This window comes from Saccopteryx leptura, chromosome 3 (assembly GCF_036850995.1).
Source record: "Saccopteryx leptura isolate mSacLep1 chromosome 3, mSacLep1_pri_phased_curated, whole genome shotgun sequence".
In the NCBI taxonomy this organism is placed as follows: Eukaryota; Metazoa; Chordata; class Mammalia; order Chiroptera; family Emballonuridae; genus Saccopteryx; species Saccopteryx leptura.
In genome coordinates this window covers 88,205,144-88,225,415 of record NC_089505.1, presented here as the reverse complement: position 1 = coordinate 88,225,415, position 20,272 = coordinate 88,205,144, and the positions used below count along the sequence as shown (strand labels likewise).

General features: G+C 47.6%; 1 protein-coding gene across 6 annotated transcripts in view; it reads right to left on the bottom strand.

The window, feature by feature from the left end:
* Positions 1–20,272, bottom strand: part of LOC136399599 (calmodulin-binding transcription activator 1-like) — a 729,052-nt gene that overhangs the window by 6,395 nt on the left and 702,385 nt on the right. For 2 of the 6 annotated variants that reach the window (XM_066374924.1, XM_066374929.1), the window contains 7 exons: positions 19,659–20,182; positions 15,263–15,450; positions 14,815–15,058; positions 13,319–13,390; positions 11,176–11,196; positions 9,599–9,792; positions 8,548–8,622 (listed from right to left, as the gene is read on the bottom strand). In XM_066374924.1, the coding sequence (XP_066231021.1) occupies positions 8,548–8,622; positions 9,599–9,792; positions 11,176–11,196; positions 13,319–13,390; positions 14,815–15,058; positions 15,263–15,450; positions 19,659–20,182 (1,318 nt within the window). Of the gene's footprint in view, positions 1–5,614; positions 5,646–8,547; positions 8,623–9,598; positions 9,793–11,175; positions 11,197–13,318; positions 13,391–14,814; positions 15,059–15,262; positions 15,451–19,658; positions 20,183–20,272 lie in introns of all 6 variants that reach the window. The other 4 variants (XM_066374925.1, XM_066374927.1, XM_066374926.1 and 1 more) reach the window with 4 other exon arrangements.

The following is a 20,272-nucleotide window of genomic DNA, read 5'->3' as shown; positions in this document are numbered from 1 at the left end:
ACGTGAAATGAATGGGTCTAAGAATCAAGGAAACGAAAGGCTTCTAGCCTCACTCTCCAGTTTGCAGTTTGTAGACCATGCTGACGCTGCCTTACCCGGAAATTGAGGGCCTTCTGCAGCCTGCCCTACAAGGTCATAAATGAAGGGCGGAGTGTGAGGATGAGACAGTGTTAGGTGCCTGGTTTTTGTTTTGTTTTAAATCAAATGTCAATCTGATAAAATATGTTTGGATGTTACACTGCCTCCAAAGAAACAGAAAACAATCAAGTGGTTTAGAACAACATCTGATCCTAGACTTTTTGTTAACAAATTCTAATAGAATTTTCAAATCGGAGTGTTTCCGATAGTTACAGAAATTTGTGGTTGCTTTGTCTCAGTCAAGACATGAACAGTAGGCCCTGGCTGGTTGGCTCAGTGGTAGAGCATCAGCCCGGTGTGTGGATATCCCAGGTTCAATTCCCAATCAGGGCACACAGGAGAAGTGACCATCTGCTTCTCCACCCCCTTCCCCTCTTGCTTCTCTCTCTCACTCTTTCTTTCTTCCCCTCCTGTAGTCACAGCTCAATGGGAACAGGTGCTGAGGATGACTCCATGGCCTCCACTTGAGGTGCTAATAAGTGCTCGGTTGCTGAGCAACAGAGCAACATCCCAGATGGACAGAGCATAGCCCCCTAGTGGGCTTTCTGGGTGGATCCCAATCTAGGTGCAAGTGGGAGTCTATTCCTGCCTCCCCTTCTCTCACTGAATAAAAACAAACAAACAAACAAACAAAAAACACAGATAGTCACTAAAACACATAAGTTAACTAAAAATACATCTACCACAGGAAGGATACACAACAGTTTACCAGTTATTGTCTCTGGGTGGTTCTCCTTGCTTATTTGTATTTCTAGAATGCACTATAATGAGCACATGCTACTTTTATGATAATGATTATTTGTGCTTGTCATTCTTTGACACACACACAAAAAGTTTATGTTTTCTATCTACCTGTTACTAAAACCATGTCTTATAAATGCTATAGTCACATGACATTAAAAAAAACAACTGGAAAAGTCAGTGGAGGAAAAAGAATTCAGTTTTATAAGCCCAAACCAAAATCAATGGGTTGAGCTGGTTTCACTGATATTGCCTGTACTGCCAGCCTATTTTTCAGGATGCAAACCAGAATTTTTGAAATTGGAATTATACTTGAAAATCCAGTACCTCTGGTCTCTGTGTCTGCAGAACACAGATGTGCAATAAGCTTTTGTTATGTTAGGTTGCACAAACTCAGCTTAGGGTCCCTGAATTTTGGTTCTCAAGGCATTATAACCATTAGTTATAACTAATTCAGTGCTCAGAAAGAACGGAACCTAAAAATGTCCACGTTGCATAAAACTGCATCCTATTATTACACTTAACTTCTAAATTTCATTACACAGAAGACAGCAATGCAGTCTTCTTCAGAATGCAGGGCCAGATAAGACGGGACAGAAACTATGGCTTCTGCAGGCACGGGCTTTTATTACTAAGCAGAGCGGCAAGGACCACGTTTCTGAACCTCCTATCAGTGACTTGGAAAACAGTCCTCACACCAGCGGCTTGGAATTCAGGGAACCAGGACAAGACTTTGACCTGTGACCCTTTAACTATTAAAATTAAAGACAATCCTAGGATTTCCCCAAGCCTTCTAGGCTGAAAATACATGTCTGGGGTACTGTTGCAGTCTCAACCAAAAGAAAAAGTAAGAAAAGTTGCATTATACTGTACTGAAGTAACGTGTAAGCAACAGCACTGAAAGCCAGCAAAAGCCCACGGGGTTTATTTCGGTCAGCCGTCCAATGGTCATTTATGAATCAATGAAGTAGGCCTGCTTTGGAACTCGCGGCAAACAACGGCTCATGGGTAAAGCGTAGGCAAAGCTGCTTTGTGGCCCCTCCGTGCAGCCAGGGGAATGCTCGTGTCAGTGGGTTTCAGCAGGTAGAGTCGCAATGCTGGACGTCAAAAATAGGACAGCCAGACGCGGCTTTCTGGTTAGTTACCTGTTGCTCTGAGAGCTGCAATAGCTCGTGGGGAATTTAGGAAAAGGGAGATCTCGCCATTTTCCAGAAACCTCATTGGGATTGCAAAACAAAAAAGACAAGAGAGGCCCGGTAAGAACAACACAGAGCATGCTGTCTGCAACTGAACACACAGCACTGTGTTCCAAAAACATCCGTGTCCTAAAAGAGGCAAGTGAGACAAAATTACTGGAGATGTTAAGTGATGTCCACGGTGACACATCCCTACAATTCAACGTCTTACTGGATACACATTGGGCCACCCGGCGGACGCTTGTGCCTCTTGTCAAATGGAACTAAAATAGGGTGGTATCACAGAGCGCTGCTTACTTTTCTCAATGAGACAGTAACATTTCAAGGCATAGCTGGAGAGTTGTCCCTTGGTGAAAAAGTATAGCAGAACTTGGCGATGACCCTGGGAGACACGTCCCAGGGCCGCCCCCAGAGCTCGGCACTGAACACTACTTACCAAGGTCCCTGGCAGCCCCTGGCAAAGGTAAGTGTTTGGAAACCCAGTTGTCAAATACAGAGAAAAATTGGTGGTTCAAAAAATCTGTGCCCAAGAAGTGTTATCTTTTCTTTCCTCCAATTAGGGTTCTTTTGTTCCAGCAGGATAGCTTCACCCACCTTTACGGAACATGGGTAACTAAGCCAGCAATTTATAAGAAAAAGGCTATTGAAGTACCAGAATTCCCACTGTTTGTAATAATACTTGCAACTATTACAGGTTATAAAGCTCTCTCACAGAAATGCTATCCCATATAGGGAAAGGGGAGTTTGCCTACGAATTGCTTTTCAGGGAATGGTCTCGCTGGTCTATGAGAACCCTTTCTAATACCCACACACAAAAATGAAATGTCCCGAACAGAGAAGTGGAAGTCTTTTAAGTTTTTCAAATATTTCTATAGATGTGTAAACCTTAAATGTCTCAAATGCTTTATCAATTAGTAAAATAAGGGTATTCTCTTCTTTGACATAAATTCCAGGAATATAAATTCTCCTCTGAGAATGTTCTGCTTCCAAGAGCAATTTCAATGTGGGGACCACTAGAGGGCGTGTCCTCGTGACTTTTCTGATGGAACAGAGAGAGAGATCCTACCGGTATTTAGACAAAGCCAAGGTTGGCTCTTCCTTGACTCATACAATTAGGTAAACATGACCACACTAGAAGCATCTGTAGAGCTTCTGCTCCTGTCTCTCCAACTCCCTACAGATTGACAGGCAGAAGGATGTTGGGAAATTCCAACGTTCCGAGGAGGATCTTTAGGCGCTAAGGAGAGACTGCAGTTGGCACGTAAGAAATGAGGGTAGGTAGGGGACTCTGGCTGGCACTGAAAGGAGCCTTTGGAGCAGGTAGTCTTAACAAGGATCAGAAACATTCCAGAAACTAACAAGCTTCAAAAGTGCATAAGCAACCACTTTCTACTGCAATGTTGGCTACCTGCAGCAGACTCCTATGAATTGATACAACGTGCAAGACTGTAACTTTCAGTTAAACTGAACAATAAGGCATGTATCTGTTCTCTTGGAAAAAAATTTTAAATGGACAAAGACATTATTTATGCAGAGGGTGAGAGGGAATAGAATGAGAGACATTGAGGTGTTTGTCCCCCATTTCTCCTACATTTCAAACAGACACCTCCGAGCCCACTCTACTGCACAGGACCCAAACTATGTCAAGTGCCTAATTCTAAAGAGGACTAACTAAATAGTTACTTTTATGAATGAGTGTAGCTGCTTTATTTATTTACTTTTTAAACAAATGTCCTCTGTGATGACTATCCATGGTTTTAAATAGGTGAGACTCTAAATCTTTTGTAAAAGTAAGGTCTTGATTTAGGAAGAAGTTCTAAAAACTAAAGTCCCCTATAACGGTAAGTTGGCAGACTGTGGCCTCTGGGCCACATCCAGCCCAACGCACATTTGTGTGAACGAAGTCTCGTTGGGACGGCCAGGCCATTTGTCTGTGAATTGTCTACGGCTGTTTTTGGCCGCAGTGCAGGACTGATGGCTGCCACCGAGGCTGTACAGCCTCCTAAGAACACGTGTGCTGACTCTTGGCTTAAAATATCATGCATAAACCTGAGCATCAATAGCTGTGCAGTTAGATGGGAAGTAACACCTCCAGAAACATGAGACGTTTTAGGTTTTTTGAAGGATGCTCTTTTCTCAGAAATCTTTCAAAGGACTGGACACAGGGTCAGCATGAGGTTAAGAAGTGAGGCACAGGCTCTGGCGGGTTGGCTCAGTGGTAGAGCATCGGCCTGGCATGTTGATGTCCTGGGTTCGATTCCTGGTCAGCGCACACAGAAGAAGCACCCATCTGCTTCTCCACCCTTCCCTTCTTGCTTCTCTCTCTCTTTCTCTCTTCCCCTCCTGCAGCCATGGCTTGATGGCCCCGGGCACTGAGGATGGCTCCAAGGCCTCACCTCCGGTGGTTGCTGAGCAACAGAGCAATGCCCAAGCTAGGCAGAGCATCGCCCCCTAATGGGCATGCCGGGTGGATCCCCGTTGGGGCACACGGGGGAGTCTGTCTCTGCCTTCCCTCCTCTCACAAAATGAAAACAAGGGCAGGACATCAGGAAGTTGCTGGATAGACATTAACTCCCCTGTTCCAGTTCAGATGCAGCTTCTCTGAGGACCACGTTTTGGACAAAAGTTCATCTAAATTCAAGCCTGCGGTTGATGAATTCTATTCCTGGTGTCTGAACCGGGTTTCTGGCACTAACCCCTTTGTTGTCCCATAACCTGGGTCACCCCCACCTGGCAGAGCCTTCTTTCCGCCCCTCGAGCATGGCTTGTGCATCCTGACAAGCACCTCGACATGATCAGCGGGACGCCCCGTCTCCGCTGCGCTATCGGGCCGTAGAGATCGGGGGCGCCTCGCACGTTCTCTTGGCTCGGCTTTGGCTGCCGAAGGCAGGAAAACACGGTTTTAGAAGGAATGTCCCAGGTTGATGCTGGAAGGGCAGGCGGCTCTGTGTTCTGACTTACCTCACAGCATCAGGGGAAAGGAGATTTAGAAAATAAAAACGATAGGGACAGGGTTAATGGGGAATGGTTCATTCTAAACAAGAAATGGATTCATTTTTTAACTAGTTAATTATTTTAAGCTGATACTACCTAGTGAGCCTTCTTGCTTTAGAAATTTGGACACAGCAGATGAGAAACTTCCGTGTGGCAAAGGACCTCCATCACAAATAACCACTTGCTTAATGTTTTCTTATAGTGCAGCCTTATTTCGATTTCAGCTTGTACCACCAGCCATTTTTTTTTTTTTTTTAATCCTGAAGGCCTCTCCCACCAAGTCCTCGGCATGCCCTGTGGCGGCTTCAGAAGACCCTCCCTTCACTTTCATGCACTTGTCCGACTGCTGTTTGTGACCGTTTTCCAGTTGTATGAAGTAGCAGTGTTAGTAAGTAGGGTTAGTTTGACTTGTATCTTATTTCATTCAGAATGGATGTGAGACTTACTGGCATACCTAGGCTGCAGCCCCATGCAAGCAAGCAAAAAGCAAAATATTGAAAATGGAAGAGAGAGAGAAACTGGCTAGAGCAGGCAGCTAAACTCACCCTTCTGTACAGCCTATGGTCCACCAGGGGGCTTTAGACAGTAAAACAACACCAGAGAGCTATTAGCACGTGAGGGTCACAACAGAAATCTTATCAATAGCTTTATTTCAACAACAACAAAGAGTGTCAAGTGGTTCCTTTTATGGACAGAAAGGAGAGTGGTGGTCAGATATGTGAAATGAGCAGGCAGAAAACTCACCGATTTATTGTTAACTCTAAAAATGTTGGGGTCATGGGACGGCAAATACTTAAAAGAGGATGGGACACCTCGTATCAATTCCTGAAGCCCCTACCTACCTACCTACCTTTCTAAGAGGGCTCAGATGATGTTTTCTATTTTAATGCTTCCAAGGGACAAGACACATGACAGTTTCTCTTAAAACAGGATTGAGTAGCCTGGACTGGAAGGAGGGTACACTCAGCCGAGGGAGAACTTCTGGGATTGATTTTCAGGATTCTTTCAAGTGCCTTCCTCGAACACGTGGGGACGGGAAGTGGCTACCGAGCTCAGACAGGCATTCTACAAAGGTTATTAAAATTTGCCTGCACATCTTTTTCCTAAAATCTGACCTAGACAAGGACAAGTAACAACAACAACAACAAAAAAGCCAACAGGTTCTTTCATCCCAAATAACGAACAGAACCTCTAGCGCCCATTACCTGCAGTTCTCTTCCTGACAAACTTTCTCGTTAGCCTGACGAGGTCATGGCTAGTCCAACCGGGAACCCTTGAGAGGTAAAACCTTCCTGAAATGCTTCTTTGCAGTTTACAAAAAGAGAATGCTAAGCACACGTGTAGGGGGCTCCCTTGGGCACCCGCCTTCGAGAGGCAGCCTGTTACGCATTCCCATTTTGCTTAAATTTCTAACACTCCCAACTCGCCCCACGGGAACACAGGGCATGGCCTTGGCCAAAAAAGAAAAAAAAAAGCTCATCATCACCAAGGTGGCATTACCTATCCATATTTTCAAAGCTTGAGGCTAAGGCTAGAAGAAACAAGGAGACTCGGACGTGTGAGGACTTGTTTTGTTGGAAGTGGCTCAAAGGAGAAGCACATAAAGGAGGTCTTCCTAGGGCCCTGACCGGTTGGCTCAGTGGTGGAGCGTCGGCCTGGCGTGCGGAAGTCCCGGGTTCGATTCCTGGCCGGGGCACACAGGAGAGGCGCCCATCTGCTTCTCCACCCCTCCCCCTCTCCTTTTTTTCTATCTCTTTCTATCCCTCCCACAGCCAAGGCTCCATTGGAACAAAGATGGCCCGGGTGCTGGGGATGGCTCTGTGGCCTCTGCCTCAGGCGCTAGAGTGGCTCTGGTCGCAACAGAGCAATGCCCTGGATGGGTAGAGCATCGCCCCCTGGTGGGCGTGCTGGGTGGATCCCGGTCGGGCGCATGCAGGAGTCTGTCTGACTGCCTCCCCGTTTCCAACTTCAGAAAAATACAAAAAACAAACAAACAAACAAAAAAAGGAGGTCTTCCTGGAACGGAGACCTGTAGGGAGAGCACGAACCTCCGCCTGGCAGGGGGGAGGGCAAGGGACGGGGCGCTGGGCTGGTGTGAGAACGTAGGGAGAGGGCCGAGGTCACAGAAGGCAGAAAATAAGGTCCTCTCTTCAGATGCAAGTGCTCCAACCCCGAGTTAAAGGGACGGCTGGTAACAGAGACTGGCTTTGGTCAGACTTCTGCCGTAGCGCTCTGGTGAGAAGAGACCAACTCTACCTTGAAGGTGCACTTTTTCAAAGTTTTGATTATAGTTAACATGTGGCTCCAGATGTGGCCCCTCTCACCGTCACGGAAATGACATCTTTTGTTAACTTAAAGAAAAGGAGTCATAGCCAGTTAGCCCCGGTGAGGTCTGAGTCAGAACCCTGACCCTGTCCAAGTCAGCAAGCAGATCGTTTTTAGGAGTTAGAAGAACGAGTGTAAAAGGAAACCTCTGAGGGATCAAACTGGCTTTGGGGACAACTGGACGGGACGAGGCAGCAGGAGGTTAGAGAGCGAGCTTTAGGAGCTGGGTTCTCTGTGCGGCACAGGTCCGATGCACAGAAACGCCAGGTCTGCAGGGACCGCCGTGTAAACATGGCCCTGACGCTGCTGTTAGAGCATCCTCCTGGGTCAGCCTCAACAGAGAAGACACAACGTTCAGCAGCCCCCCCCCCCCCCAATCTAAGGAAGAACCCAGTCTCCTTCACACAGAAAGCTCCAGTTGGAGGAAACGGAGACACCCCTCCAGCTCGGCTCCATTGCCCAGGAAGGTGTTGTGTCTCGGGAATGCTGGGTCTCAGGAATCCATCATCTCCTCACTGAAATATGCCTCTAATTGTGTGTGTGTGTGTGTGTGTGGGGGGGGGGGTATCCGTTCCTAGATTCTCCTGCTTCTCATCGCAGACCTGGATTCAACTGGTGACTCCCCAGGGCCTGTTAGCTACGACACGTCCGGCAGAGGGCGCCAGCCAGCTATGTACAGATGGTCTGTATCAGGATACTCGGAAGAAACTGTGTTTCTATCCTTCCCTTGAGAAGAGAAACTGTTTCTTTTCTGTTTGGACACAGAGTAGCCTTTGTGAGGGTTGAGAGTGAAGAACATACTGTAATGTGGCACAGACGCAACAGGTTCAAGAGAAAGTGGGGGGTTAAAAGTGCGTCCCACTAAGTTAGTTGTCCTTACACCTGAGTTAGAACAGAAACTCGCTGGCCTGCCTGTCCCCTGTGAACGTGTCCAGCACGGTCTGGAGCCGCTGCCAGGGCCCCGACGGCAGCAACTCAGTCCCTAGTGAAGAGTGCTCTTGTCCTGACGTCATTTGGGAGGTTTGCCCTGATTCCTCACGGGGGGTTGGGAAAGGGGTTAGCTTTACAAAGAGGAGTTGATGAGTGGTTCAGAAGACTGGGGTTGTTTCATTAGTTGTGATGGAAAAAGCGTATAGATGAGGGTTTAATGTACCTGTGGCGGCAGCGTCGTAGAAACCTCATTATTTTCCGAGCAGCTTGATCCTGCTTTTTGGTTAACAAACTGCTCCTGAAAAAAGAAAAAGATAAAACCCAGAATTGTAATTAGTATCATGAGAAGAGTGCTGTAAAACACTGCTTTTCAACCTTTTTACACTTGGGGACCAGTGAACACAGGAGGGTTCCATTAAGGCAGAAACCACCCTGAGCATACACGGATTCAGCTAAGACGTTGGGTCTATCTTCCTAGGACAGCAGAGTGGTTCGTGAACTCTTCCGCGGACCTCCTGAAATTTCTGAGGGACTACTAGATGTCCACAGGCCGGAGGCAGAAAATCCCCGCTGTTACTAGGCAGAAACCAGAAGCACGTGGATGGGGATGCTGGAGCAGACCCACCAGCGGGGCAGAGGTGCCGTCCTGGGACCCGGCTGGGCGTTGCCAGGAGAAGGCCGGAGACTGTGAAAACCGAGACTCAGGTGTCCTTCGCTGTGTGTCCCCAGGGCGCTCACTTTGCTGAGACAGGCCTTCTGAGTGTAGCAGCTGACCTGCCTGACTTTGGTCCTGTCTTCCGGCTGCTACTGTATTTACCTGTGCTAACCGCGATTATTTCCCCCTCTCAAATGGGACAGCTTAACTCTGCCCCTCCTGGTTCCTCCTCAGTTTAGACTACAATACCATGTATTTTACTGTGCTAAATATGTTTATTCCACCCTCTCAAATGAGACAGCTTAACTGCTCCCTCAAGCCCTCCATGTAACAACGCTATGTTTAGACTACATTAATGGCGGGCCACCGTTCTGAGTAGAAACTTGCAGCCTGCCTGATTCTGATACAAGCTGAAATGAGGCAGACACATCGAAATAACTGGGTGGGAGGCACAGAGAGAATGAGAGCCAAACAGACACAGACCGATGGACAAGCCCAGGCATCTCCGTACGAAGTCACAATGTCTAGAATGGTCTGGAAAACCGCTGGCCCAAACTCTCGCCCCGGCCTGGGCTCCCAGCCCAGCCCGCATCCCCCGCTCCCCAAGCGGCCAGCCCACCTGAGCTTCTGCTGGACAATGACGGCCGTCCGGCGCACCTGCCGCCTCTTGCCGCACTTCCTGTAGCTGCGGTAGTACTTCTGGATGAGCACGGCGGCGCGCCGACTCTGCTGGAACCTCTTCTGTTCATAGTAGCTTCGAAATTTGCTCTGGATCAGGATGGCTGCCTGGGTCATCTTTTTGTAAAGTGCATACTGCAGGGGAGACAAGGGGCAGGACAGTAACAACACGAGCCACACAGTGCGTGTCCTTCCAGCTTCTCGGGGATGGCCAGAGAGAACTTACTCGCCCCCCTCCCGGCTTTTTTGGGCCACATTTTTTGTTGTGGCTTTAATCACCAAAAAGGCCAACTAGGAATCTTTTCACCTACCTTTCCAAAATGCAACATATTACCTTACGGGTCACCTTCAGACTACATATGGCTTTTACTATTCTTTTTCCTGCCCCATAAAACATCAAAATATATTACCCTTCTTGAAAAATAAATTTTTAAATAGCAATCAACTTAGATATGTAGAAATCTTAAAAACATATCGAGTAAAATTTTAAATGTTTAAGATAAATATTCGCTCCCCAATTTTGAAATCTTCCACTTGGACATTCGCTCTGCCTCCGACTCCTAGCACCCACAAGTCCACGGAGCGGTCAGACCCAATTCCCACCGTCCCATTGACAAATGCCTGAGTTACAAGGTCCCAAATACAAGGCTGATCGTGAAACGCTGACACCTTTCTGCCCTTTTAACCTGTGAGAAGATTAACACTCTCAGGACGAGTATGGGGCTGGAACCATGAAACGTGAGGATGGGAGGGCTCAGGAGCGGAGCCAGGACCCGGCCCTCCCCCCCCGCCCCATGGCATGGCTCTCAAAGCGAGGGACACAGGCAGGGAGGAGTCTCTTCCATTTCAGTCGCTAGGCACGGAAAATACAGAGCTCTCCACATTAAAAAAAACAAACAAGCTATGTCTGAGTTGCTCATGAAACAGAACATGACTCGGGAGATAAGGAAGCCCTCTGCTTACGAGAGGGCCACTTACCACAGGGGGCAGGGGACACTCCTCAGCACCTCCCTGTGCCTAAGTGTGTCCCTGCGTGTATGGGTGGGGTGAAGGGGGGCGAAGTGGCCTCTCAGAGACACAGGACCATCTGCAGGGACCCTTTCGTCTTATCTGACCTGCCTCACACCTGTGTTTGTCCACAAGTCTTTCAAGACCAGGACATTATGGTTTTTAGCCACACACACTCAGAACTTTCTGGACCATGGGGAAGCACACTGGGAGAAAGGCAAATTGACTTTGTGGCCCTCTGGGCTCACGGCCATCAGCTCGGATGGGTTCTTTACACTGATGCCGGTCAAGGAAATGCCCGATTATTGTTATTGCAGAAATGCACTGCGACCGCATGACCATGTGGTCCCCAGAGGATGGATGCCCTGTGGTTAGGTGGCCTGGCCGGGGGGTGTGGCTATGTCTGATTCATGGCCTGCCAGCTTAATGGCCCCCACTTGTAGCTGGTGATGGGTGTGGCATTTGTGACTCTGGTGGAATGACTCGTGAGAGGACTGGGTGCACCATTACCTTCAAGGCTATCCATGTCAGCTTGGGGGAGAAATAGAAAATACAAGATTAACGTTAGATTGCTCAATAGAATGAAATTTAAAAAACAAAAACCCATAACCGATAAAACTCCCACGGCCAGCCAACAGAAAAAAAGGCAAGCTGGCTCTGGTCATGCCTTCCACCTTCCAAAATAATTTGTACTTCTATTGGTCAGTATTTAAAAAGAAAAAAAAAAGAGTGCCTTCCGACTCTGAGTCCATGGAGCACCTGGGCCAATGAGAAGCCCAGCCATGAAGGACAGGCCGGCACTCCCTGCCTTAGACCGGTGGTGGGAGCTGTGGTGTCAGCGTTTACACAATAAACCTCCGTTTTCTAGGATCACAAACTCCACTGGCTGGAAGCTGACTATGCCTCCCTCCTCCACCCAGCTCAGGAATAGGGCTCGATCCTAGAGAAACTCGGGAACACGGCAACCCGTGTCAGAAATCCAAGCAAGCCCTGGATCATCACAGCAAAAGAGCGTACTTCCAGATTTACTACGTGGCTACTATACATCTTAGCATTGAGTATTCCTTCAACAAAAATTTAAAACCTACCTAAAGCACAGCCTAGCGAAAGGCTCCCGAGTCTACCGACAGGGCTGAACTTGATCCTTACGAGCCATTCAAAACTCAATCAGGCAATGCTTCATGTTTCTAACAGCCCAGATGGTTAGGAAAATCTAATATTTTAAAAAAATTTCTCTGGGCCTGATCAAGTGGTAGCACAGTGGATAGAGCACTGGACTGGGATGTGGAGGACCCAGGTTCGAAACCTCAAGGTCGTTGGCTTGAGCACAGGCTCATCTGGTTTGAGCATGGGGTCACTGGCTTGAGCGTGGGATCATAGACATGAGCCTATGGTCGCTGGCTTGAGCCCAAGGTCACTGGCTTGAGCAAGGGGTCACTTGCACATATGAGAAAGCAATCACTGAACAACTAAGATGCCACAATGAAGAACTGATGCTTCTCATCTCTCTCTCTTCCTGTCTCTGTCCCTCTGTCTCTGTCACAAAAAATTTTTTTTTCCTCTGAGCCTCAGCTTCTTCATCTGTAAAATGGAAATAAAATAGTTTCCTTTAAATAATGGCAAGGAGGGAATGAGCAGATGTGCCTGAGAGATCTGGTGCCCACAGGGCACTCCATGGACACAGCCCCCTCTCCCTCCGACCGTGGTCGGGCGGCCCTGCCTGTGGTTCTGGGAACAGTCCCATGGCACGCACGGCACGCACGGCATGACAGAGGGCTTAGTTATACTGCTCACGCCCTTCACTAAGCAGTGCAGAAGTGCTTTAAGATTTTCAAAGATTTTTGTAATTCTTCACTGCAAAATGGGTAGAGGAAGCAGAAAGGAAAAATGGCCGAAGATGATACAACTTATAGAATTCAAGGTCAAAGACAATAGCCAGTGTATACCTTCTCCAGTCACCGTATTAAATCACCCCCTAGAGCTCTCTGATTACTCCAGAGTTTACAGGGGAAAGTATGGGAACAAAGACCAATATCAAAGGCCAAATATCTGAACAAAAATTGTTTTGTGGCAAATCCCCCTCTTTACCATTCTGGAACAATGAATCTGTAGTATTTTTTGAGAGTCTAAAGACTTATGGGAAAATAATATAAGTATAAAAACCACATTGCTTTTTAGCCTCAGGAAGTGAACATGGGTGTTTTGAGCTCCTTTAGTGCAGAACCTAAGGTGGTTTTGTGAGTTTATCTCTCACACACACACACACACACACACACACACACACACACACTCGCTCCGTAAACTGTGTTCCTGTCGTCCTCTTATTTACTTCATGATTAGTCAGAACTCTCTACTCTGTAAGGATGGAAATTTGAGTTGCCTGAGATGTTAATTTGGTCAACAGACACAGTAAACCACAAAAAAAAGTTAATTTGTGTCCTAAATTTAGTTGCAGATGGCTTTTTCTCTCTTTTCCTTTTTTCTTCCCCTCTGGAACATTTTCCTCTCGTTTTAAATCAAGGCGACTCACAGGCAGCCTTTGACCCGGGCCCCGCCATCCTGCTCCCTGCCAACCACACACCAGTGTCCTCCGGCCGGGCACCGCCAGGCCAGTCGCCTTCCCCGTGTGTCCCCAAACGTGAGGGCGGTTTACCTGCTTGTATTTCCTGTAACAGCGCTGGATGACCGCAGCAGCCACTTCCTGCTGTTCTCGCAAGGGTCGGCCCTTCAGGTCAGGTGCGGGGAAAAGAGAAAACCAAACAAAACCAAAAACACGATTTAGTATAGGAAGTGCCAACTTTCCTAGGACTGGAAGAGAACTGCGTATTTCCCCATGTATAAGACACACCTTAATTGTGAGGCCCGAAATTTGAAAAAAGATTTTTTTTTTTTTACACAGAGACAGAGAGAGAGATAGGGACAGACAGACAGGAAGGGAGAGAGATGAGAAGCATCCATCATCAGTTTTTCGTTGCAACACCTTAGTTGTTGATTGCTTTCTCATATGTGCCTTGACCACGGGCCTTCAGTAGACCGAGTAACCCCCTGCTCGAGCCAGCGACCTTGGGTCTAAGCTGGTGAGCTTTGCTCAAACCAGATGAGCCTGCGCTCAATCTGGTGACCTCGGGGTCTTGAACCTGAGTCCTCCGCATCCCAGTCCAATGCTCTATCCACTGCGCCACCACCTGGTCAGGCTCAAGTTTTTATTCATCATAAAATTCATACAACTCATCACTGATAAAACTCCCATCCATTAGCTTGTCCTCGTCTGTGTCTGATGATGAATCACTGTCTTCAACAATGAGCGCAAAAACAAGTGTGAAAAAGCGGGAAATGCAAGTAAAAAAATCTACAACCACTGTATAAAGATGCACCCAGTTTTTAGATCCCAAATTTATTGGAGAAAGGTGTCTTATACAGTAAGAAATACAGTATCATTCATGTAGTTAACTTTCTTGGAACTGAGACCCCAGGTTTACCAAAATACAGTGGTTACTGCAAGTACAGATTATAAAAAGTGAATTTACATAATAAATCTCCCAAGTATCCTTGCTTCTAAATAGAGCGGTGATACCTAGATGTTGGGTGACCTAAAAAAAAATTCATTCTCAAACCATCTAACCAATTAGGCAAGGTACTGTTTGCCTAGCTCCCTACTGTTTTCTTGGGGACCCAAGTCCCCCACTTCTGGACCCTGGAGTCACACCCATTAGCACTGTCATAGGGCATGAGAATCTGTGGTTGGCTGCAGACACTCTCCCACCAAAAACCCACACACGGACTCTTTACCATAACACTGTAGGGCTTCCCGGGCCACCTATGTCAGAAACCCCCGCTTCAGGTCATAAGTTCCTTGTGGCACAGGTGTCTACTTACTTCCTATGAACTAAATAATTAATACCCATTTTCACGACCAACAGTAAACTAAGATGATGACTGCCCACCATACTACTGGTCGGTTTCATTTTAAGCAAACTTTCTGAAAATGATCAATGATTTCATGTGACATCACTAAGAAGTCCAACAAAAAGCCTACAAACTAAGAGGAAGGAAAGAAACAGCGAATGTGGCCACAGGAACGCTTCTGACCTGCCCCCGCCGTTCCGGCCCTTGGGCCGCCCCGGCCGACGGGGCTCCGAAGGGCACTACCTTATATTTCCGGAAGGCTGTCTGGACCAGCCTGGCCGCTTCGTAGAGCTCTCTCTGCTCGTGGTCAGACAGGGTGAGCTGAGCAAACTCGTTCTCCACCTTCTCGCTGGTGGATGCGGTCAGGAACTCAGACCAGTCGGCGGCAGAGGGAAGGCTGGGTTTCTCGAAAGCCATTTCACCGACTGGAGAGCCTCCTGGGCTCAAGCTGGTATTAGAGGGGGTCAGAGGCTCGTTATATGCACTTCTGGAACGAGAGGAGACACGGGGGGGGGGGGGGGGCGGGGCGGTGACCGAGCTGCACCATCTATCGCACACAGTTCAGAGACAAGGAAGGAGGCACCCACTGGGAGCTGCCGTGGGCTGTTAGGAATATGCCTTCATTCGGTTGCTAAACACACCCCGACTTCAATTGTCCTGCATTTATAAGTTCAGCCTGAACTCCACCCACCTGATCTGGGTGGCGCTGGGCAGGTGGTCGACGTCGGCTAGGTAACTGGCCAGCCAGCTCATGGTGCTGCTGATGGTGGCGGTCTCTGTCCTGTCCAGAGCCGAGGACTCCATGGGCACAAAATTCTCCTGCTTGATGCGCTCCGGGGTGGCTTCAATGATGTGTTCAGCCAAGGTCATCATGTTCACCTGGAACCCAGAGTTCACAGAACATGTGGGTGAGGATGGAACCTTGCCCGTCACCTGGCCCCACCACTGCCCCTCCTGGCAAAGAAAGGACGAAGGGACGGGGGGCTTACACCTCAATCTGATTCACTCCGATAGCATCCCACGCCATTCACCCTGAGTATGCCGAGACCTGATGATCTCGACACTGTGGCCAGCTCTTAGGAGGTTGTCATACGAATAGGGTGACACTAGAGGTTACCTAACCAACAGCCACCCCCGTTTTGCCTGGAGAAGCCCCGTTCTGTAGAGAACAGCAATGAGTCCAACCCCAGGGGACAGATCATGCGTGATCAGCCAGTTAGGATAACCCTCATCTTAGTTTCCCACCTTCCTGTGCACCATGGTGGGGATATGGGACCCACTTCTGCACAGGGAGACTCTACAGAGAAGAAATTATTAAAAAATAATTAATCCACTGTCATCAGGTTCCTGATACTCGCACCTAAAATATATTCCTAATAGGCACATTAGGGACCCTCAAGACTAGTCAGGAATGAGATCTACGTCATCAGGATCAGAGAGATGGCCTTGTTTTAAAATTTTCCTTGCACGTTTCTTTCTTTTCTTTTTTGGTTATTTTTATTTATTGGTTTTTTGTTGTTGTTTTTGTCTGTGCCCTGACCGGGGCAGAGCCTGCAACCTTGGTGTATGAGGATGGCGCTCTAACCAACTGAACTTCCCAGCCAGGGCCCAGCTGTTGGAAGTTTTTAAGCGAACTGAAAATGTTCTGAGGATCTGTACAAAGGTGACAGAATGTGTTATCTCACAACACGAACAAACCTCAGAAACATGTTATGGGAAAGAAGCCAGACACGGAAGATGATATAGTTTATGTTTCCATGTCTAGAAGATTTCTAGAAAAAGCAAAACTGGGGCTAGAAATCAGACCAGCGGTTGCCTAGGGCTGGGATGAAGCAGAGACTGACAGCAAGTGACATCGGGACCTCTGGGGAGTGATGGAAGTGTCCTAACTGGGACGGGGGTGACAGCTACATAGTGCTATCCACTGACTGGATTTCAGCACACTGAGCATGTGCACAGGGTGGGTGTCACAGCACGTAACTCCTGTCTCTATAAAGCCGTCAAAAATATGAACATTGGGTAAATTTCTAAATTTTCAACACAGAGCAGGAATTATTTCTGTAATAGGGATAAACATGGAGACATGTAGGGGAAAAAATATCGCAGCTTTTCTTTCCCTTTTATATCGGCTCTCTTGATTTGTAACTCAATCTGGAGGAAGTAGGTCCTATCTAAGTATATGAGCAACATTCATGACTGTGTCTTGAATATCTAAAAAGAACAATTATGTAGATATTTGCTATGGGGGGTAATGATATATATCTACATAAAGATATAGCACTTACTAGATAGACATTAAAAACATATTAACTCAAGTTTTCCAATTTTTCATACCCTTTTTATATCTCCTTGATCTGACAAATTCTGATGAGTGTAGACATCTCACACTACGATTATGGTTACAGTTCCACATTTCTTTGTGTTTACTAGTCTTCACTTTAATAAGTAGAAGGTGTGTTGTTAGATACACAAGAGTTCAAGGGTTCATGATTGTCCTATCTTCTTGAGATATATATACACACACACACACACATACACACACACACTACTTTCCATGGACTGCACTTTTTGTCTTTTTTTTTTTTTATACATATTTGTCTGTTATATCTTTTCCCATCACTGTATTTCCTGTTTCGTTTCATTTCAGTTGTATCTTGACAATTGGCATCTAGTATATTTTGCTTTCTTTTTTACCCAATCTGGAATCTTTTTTTATAGCATGATCAGTTACCACAGTAGCAAGGAATCATGTTTTAAGCTATTCCTTACGGTATCATGTTTCCCATGACTTGACCTTTCCTGAATGTTTCCCAAATGGGGCAAAATGTTTTTTTCTCCTTCCATGAAGTTCTGCAGCCTGCGTCTACGCCGCCTAGTGACCTGACGTTCGGACAAGCGGCCCTCAGCCTCCGGTACCCACCAATATCACCAGTGGACAGAGTCCACCATCTCCCAGACAGAAGAGCTGCTCTAATACATCTTTTCCTTCTTAACCTGCCTACCTCCCTGGTTTTGTTAAAATAATAGAGAATTTTAGTTCTAGGTTATTTTTTTAAAACATCATTCCTCTTCTATGTAAAAAGCCTCGTACACACAACCACACTATTGCTAATTACGCGGGCAGATCAGTTTTATAGGTTTTTTGGTTTTTTTGTTGTTTTTTCCTCCCTGAACTCTGGGATGCCATTTCCTGAATTGTTTCTTTCCTTTTTTTTTTTTAACTGTTAAGTGTTTTCATTGGCTAAAGTGCTTTCCCCACAGATACGGACTCAATTTATCAAAATATTATTCTTTCAAGGTTCTGATAAAATACCAAGTAGGTTATTTTAAAGGTTATTTTCCATCCCCTGCATCAACCCTGTTTCAGTGAAGGTCAACTGCTACAAGGCTGTGCCCTCCAACGGAAGTTCAATAAAATTTGAAATTCAGTTCCCTGGTCACACCAGCTCCACCTCAAGTGGGGGGGGGGGGCACCCAGATGGGCAGTGCAGAGAGAGGGCATTTTCATCACTGCGGAGACTTCTAGATGCTCAACTCACTTCCCCTCTTTTGAGTTACGGTTTGTCATAGCTACTTTGTTATTGTATGTTTATAAATACTGTTTTAGGCGGCTCAGTATGGACATCTGGGATGGGCTCCACCAGGAACTGGCCAACGAGGGCAGCCATCCACCCATGGCCTGTTTGTGTAAGTTGAGTCTTGTTGGCACACAGCCACACTCCCAGGTTGGACACAGACTGAGTCGTCATGACAACATCTGTATGGCCCCAAAGCCTAAAAGAGTTACTTTGTGTCCCATCACAGAAGGAAAGATAAAGAATTGCCAACCCTTGTCTAAAATATGATTTGACTTCCTGGCAGGAGTTCCCAGGACTGCAGTGGCTGGCAGGTCTGTAGTGAAACTGCCCTCCCAAGTGCTGAGGGGGACACTGGCCAGGTGCACAGAGGGCTGGGAGGACGCACTGCACAGGGGCCCTTTCAGGGACAGACCTCTCTGTAGAGGCATTGGCCGGACATGAGCCCCTCCCCCATCACAATGCTTCTATCGCAGGGGTCGGGAACCTTTTTGGCTGAGAGAGCCATGAACGCCACATATTTTAAAATGTAATTCTGTGAGAGCCATACAATGACCCGTGTACATTACGCATTATCCAATAAAAATTTGGTGTTGTCCCGGAGGACAGCTGTGATTGGCTCCAACCACCTGCAACCATGAACATGGTAGGAAATGAATGGACATGAGAATGTTTTATATTTTTAACATTTTTTTTATAAAGATTTGTCTGCGAGCCAGATGCAGCCATCAAAAGAGCCACATCTGCCTCACAAGCCATAGGTTCCCAACCCCTGTTCTATCGGCATGGGGGCCCTACTGACTTTCTTGTGGGAGCTTTTCCTTATATATTTGTTTTCAGTTATATCGATGGGAAACCAAAAAAGGAGGCGTCAAACCCATGTTCTTAGCTTGCTCGTTGGGTCCTCTCCCCACACAGCGTATTTTACTAAACGGACGTGTTTGCTTAATAGCCTAACCTCAAGTTCACTTCAATGTATATTCTTTTAACCTATGCCACCTTTAATACCCTAAAAGGAGCCTGGATTTTTCAGGTTTATTAGGGGGCTGGTCAATTACCAGCCTTAGGGGACATCTCACTGCATGTCATACGAGCCTCATGCCACACGTGCCGCTGATGGCTAGACAACGGCTGTGCTGATCAGATCCCTTCCATCACTCAAAGGGCCTCCTGCGGTAGCCATTCTCAGGCCGTGACTCTATTATAGCTAACACAGGTGACAGTGAAGTCTGTCACCCCGGCTGCGAGAACACTTGGACACGGGCGGGCTCCGAGGGGCCGGGGTGGGGAGAGATGGTTCTGCTGAGACCCGGGTCCCCATGCTCAGGCCTGTTCACTGTGCTGACTCATGGGAGTGAAAATGCGGCCCCAGTAACATGGAAACGCCAACACTATCCTCCTAACGCCAGACTTCTAACTCTTCCCCAGTGAGAGAATCACGCGGCCTCTGGAAATCGGTGTCAGGCTACGGCGATGCCCCTGCCTCCGCAGACTTACCCTGTCCGGGCTCACCTGTATGTCATCCATGGGCTGGGCGCAGTCCTCGGCTTCCGCGCTGTCCCGGTAGGCCCCCATCTCTGTATTCACCACCTCTCTGTTAGCCATCATCAGCACACTCATGGGCTCCCGCGGACGCACCTGTGAAGGTGCTGCCTCCTTTCCTACACTGGTCCCCTTCGGACTTCCAGTCACCTGTACTGTAGACACACCAATGGAAAGATCTTTGGGACTCCACTTGACTACGGGCTGAGGTGCGGAGGCCCGGAGTGCCGCCGGGTCCGGCGTGGGAGGGGAGAGCTCCCGGCCGCAGGCCCTCACTCCTCCCCTGGGGCTGATTGTCTCGGGGGCAGACTGCTTAGGACTAGGGCTCTGCCTCCTGATCCCGGGCTGCTCCAGGCTCAGTGCAGTGGACAGCAGCTCCTCCTGCCTCGCCTGGAAGGGCTCGGGGTTCAACTTATGCTTTTTGGGAGCAGGATAATCTTTGTGGCTCTCACTGCTGTAGTAATTAGAGGGTTCAGACCGAGGTCTTCTCAGCTCTGAAAAGCACAGTAGAAAGGAGAGTCAGGACAGGCGGTGACACCAGGAGCCCTACAGAATTAACACTTTCTCTATGCCTGAGAGACACG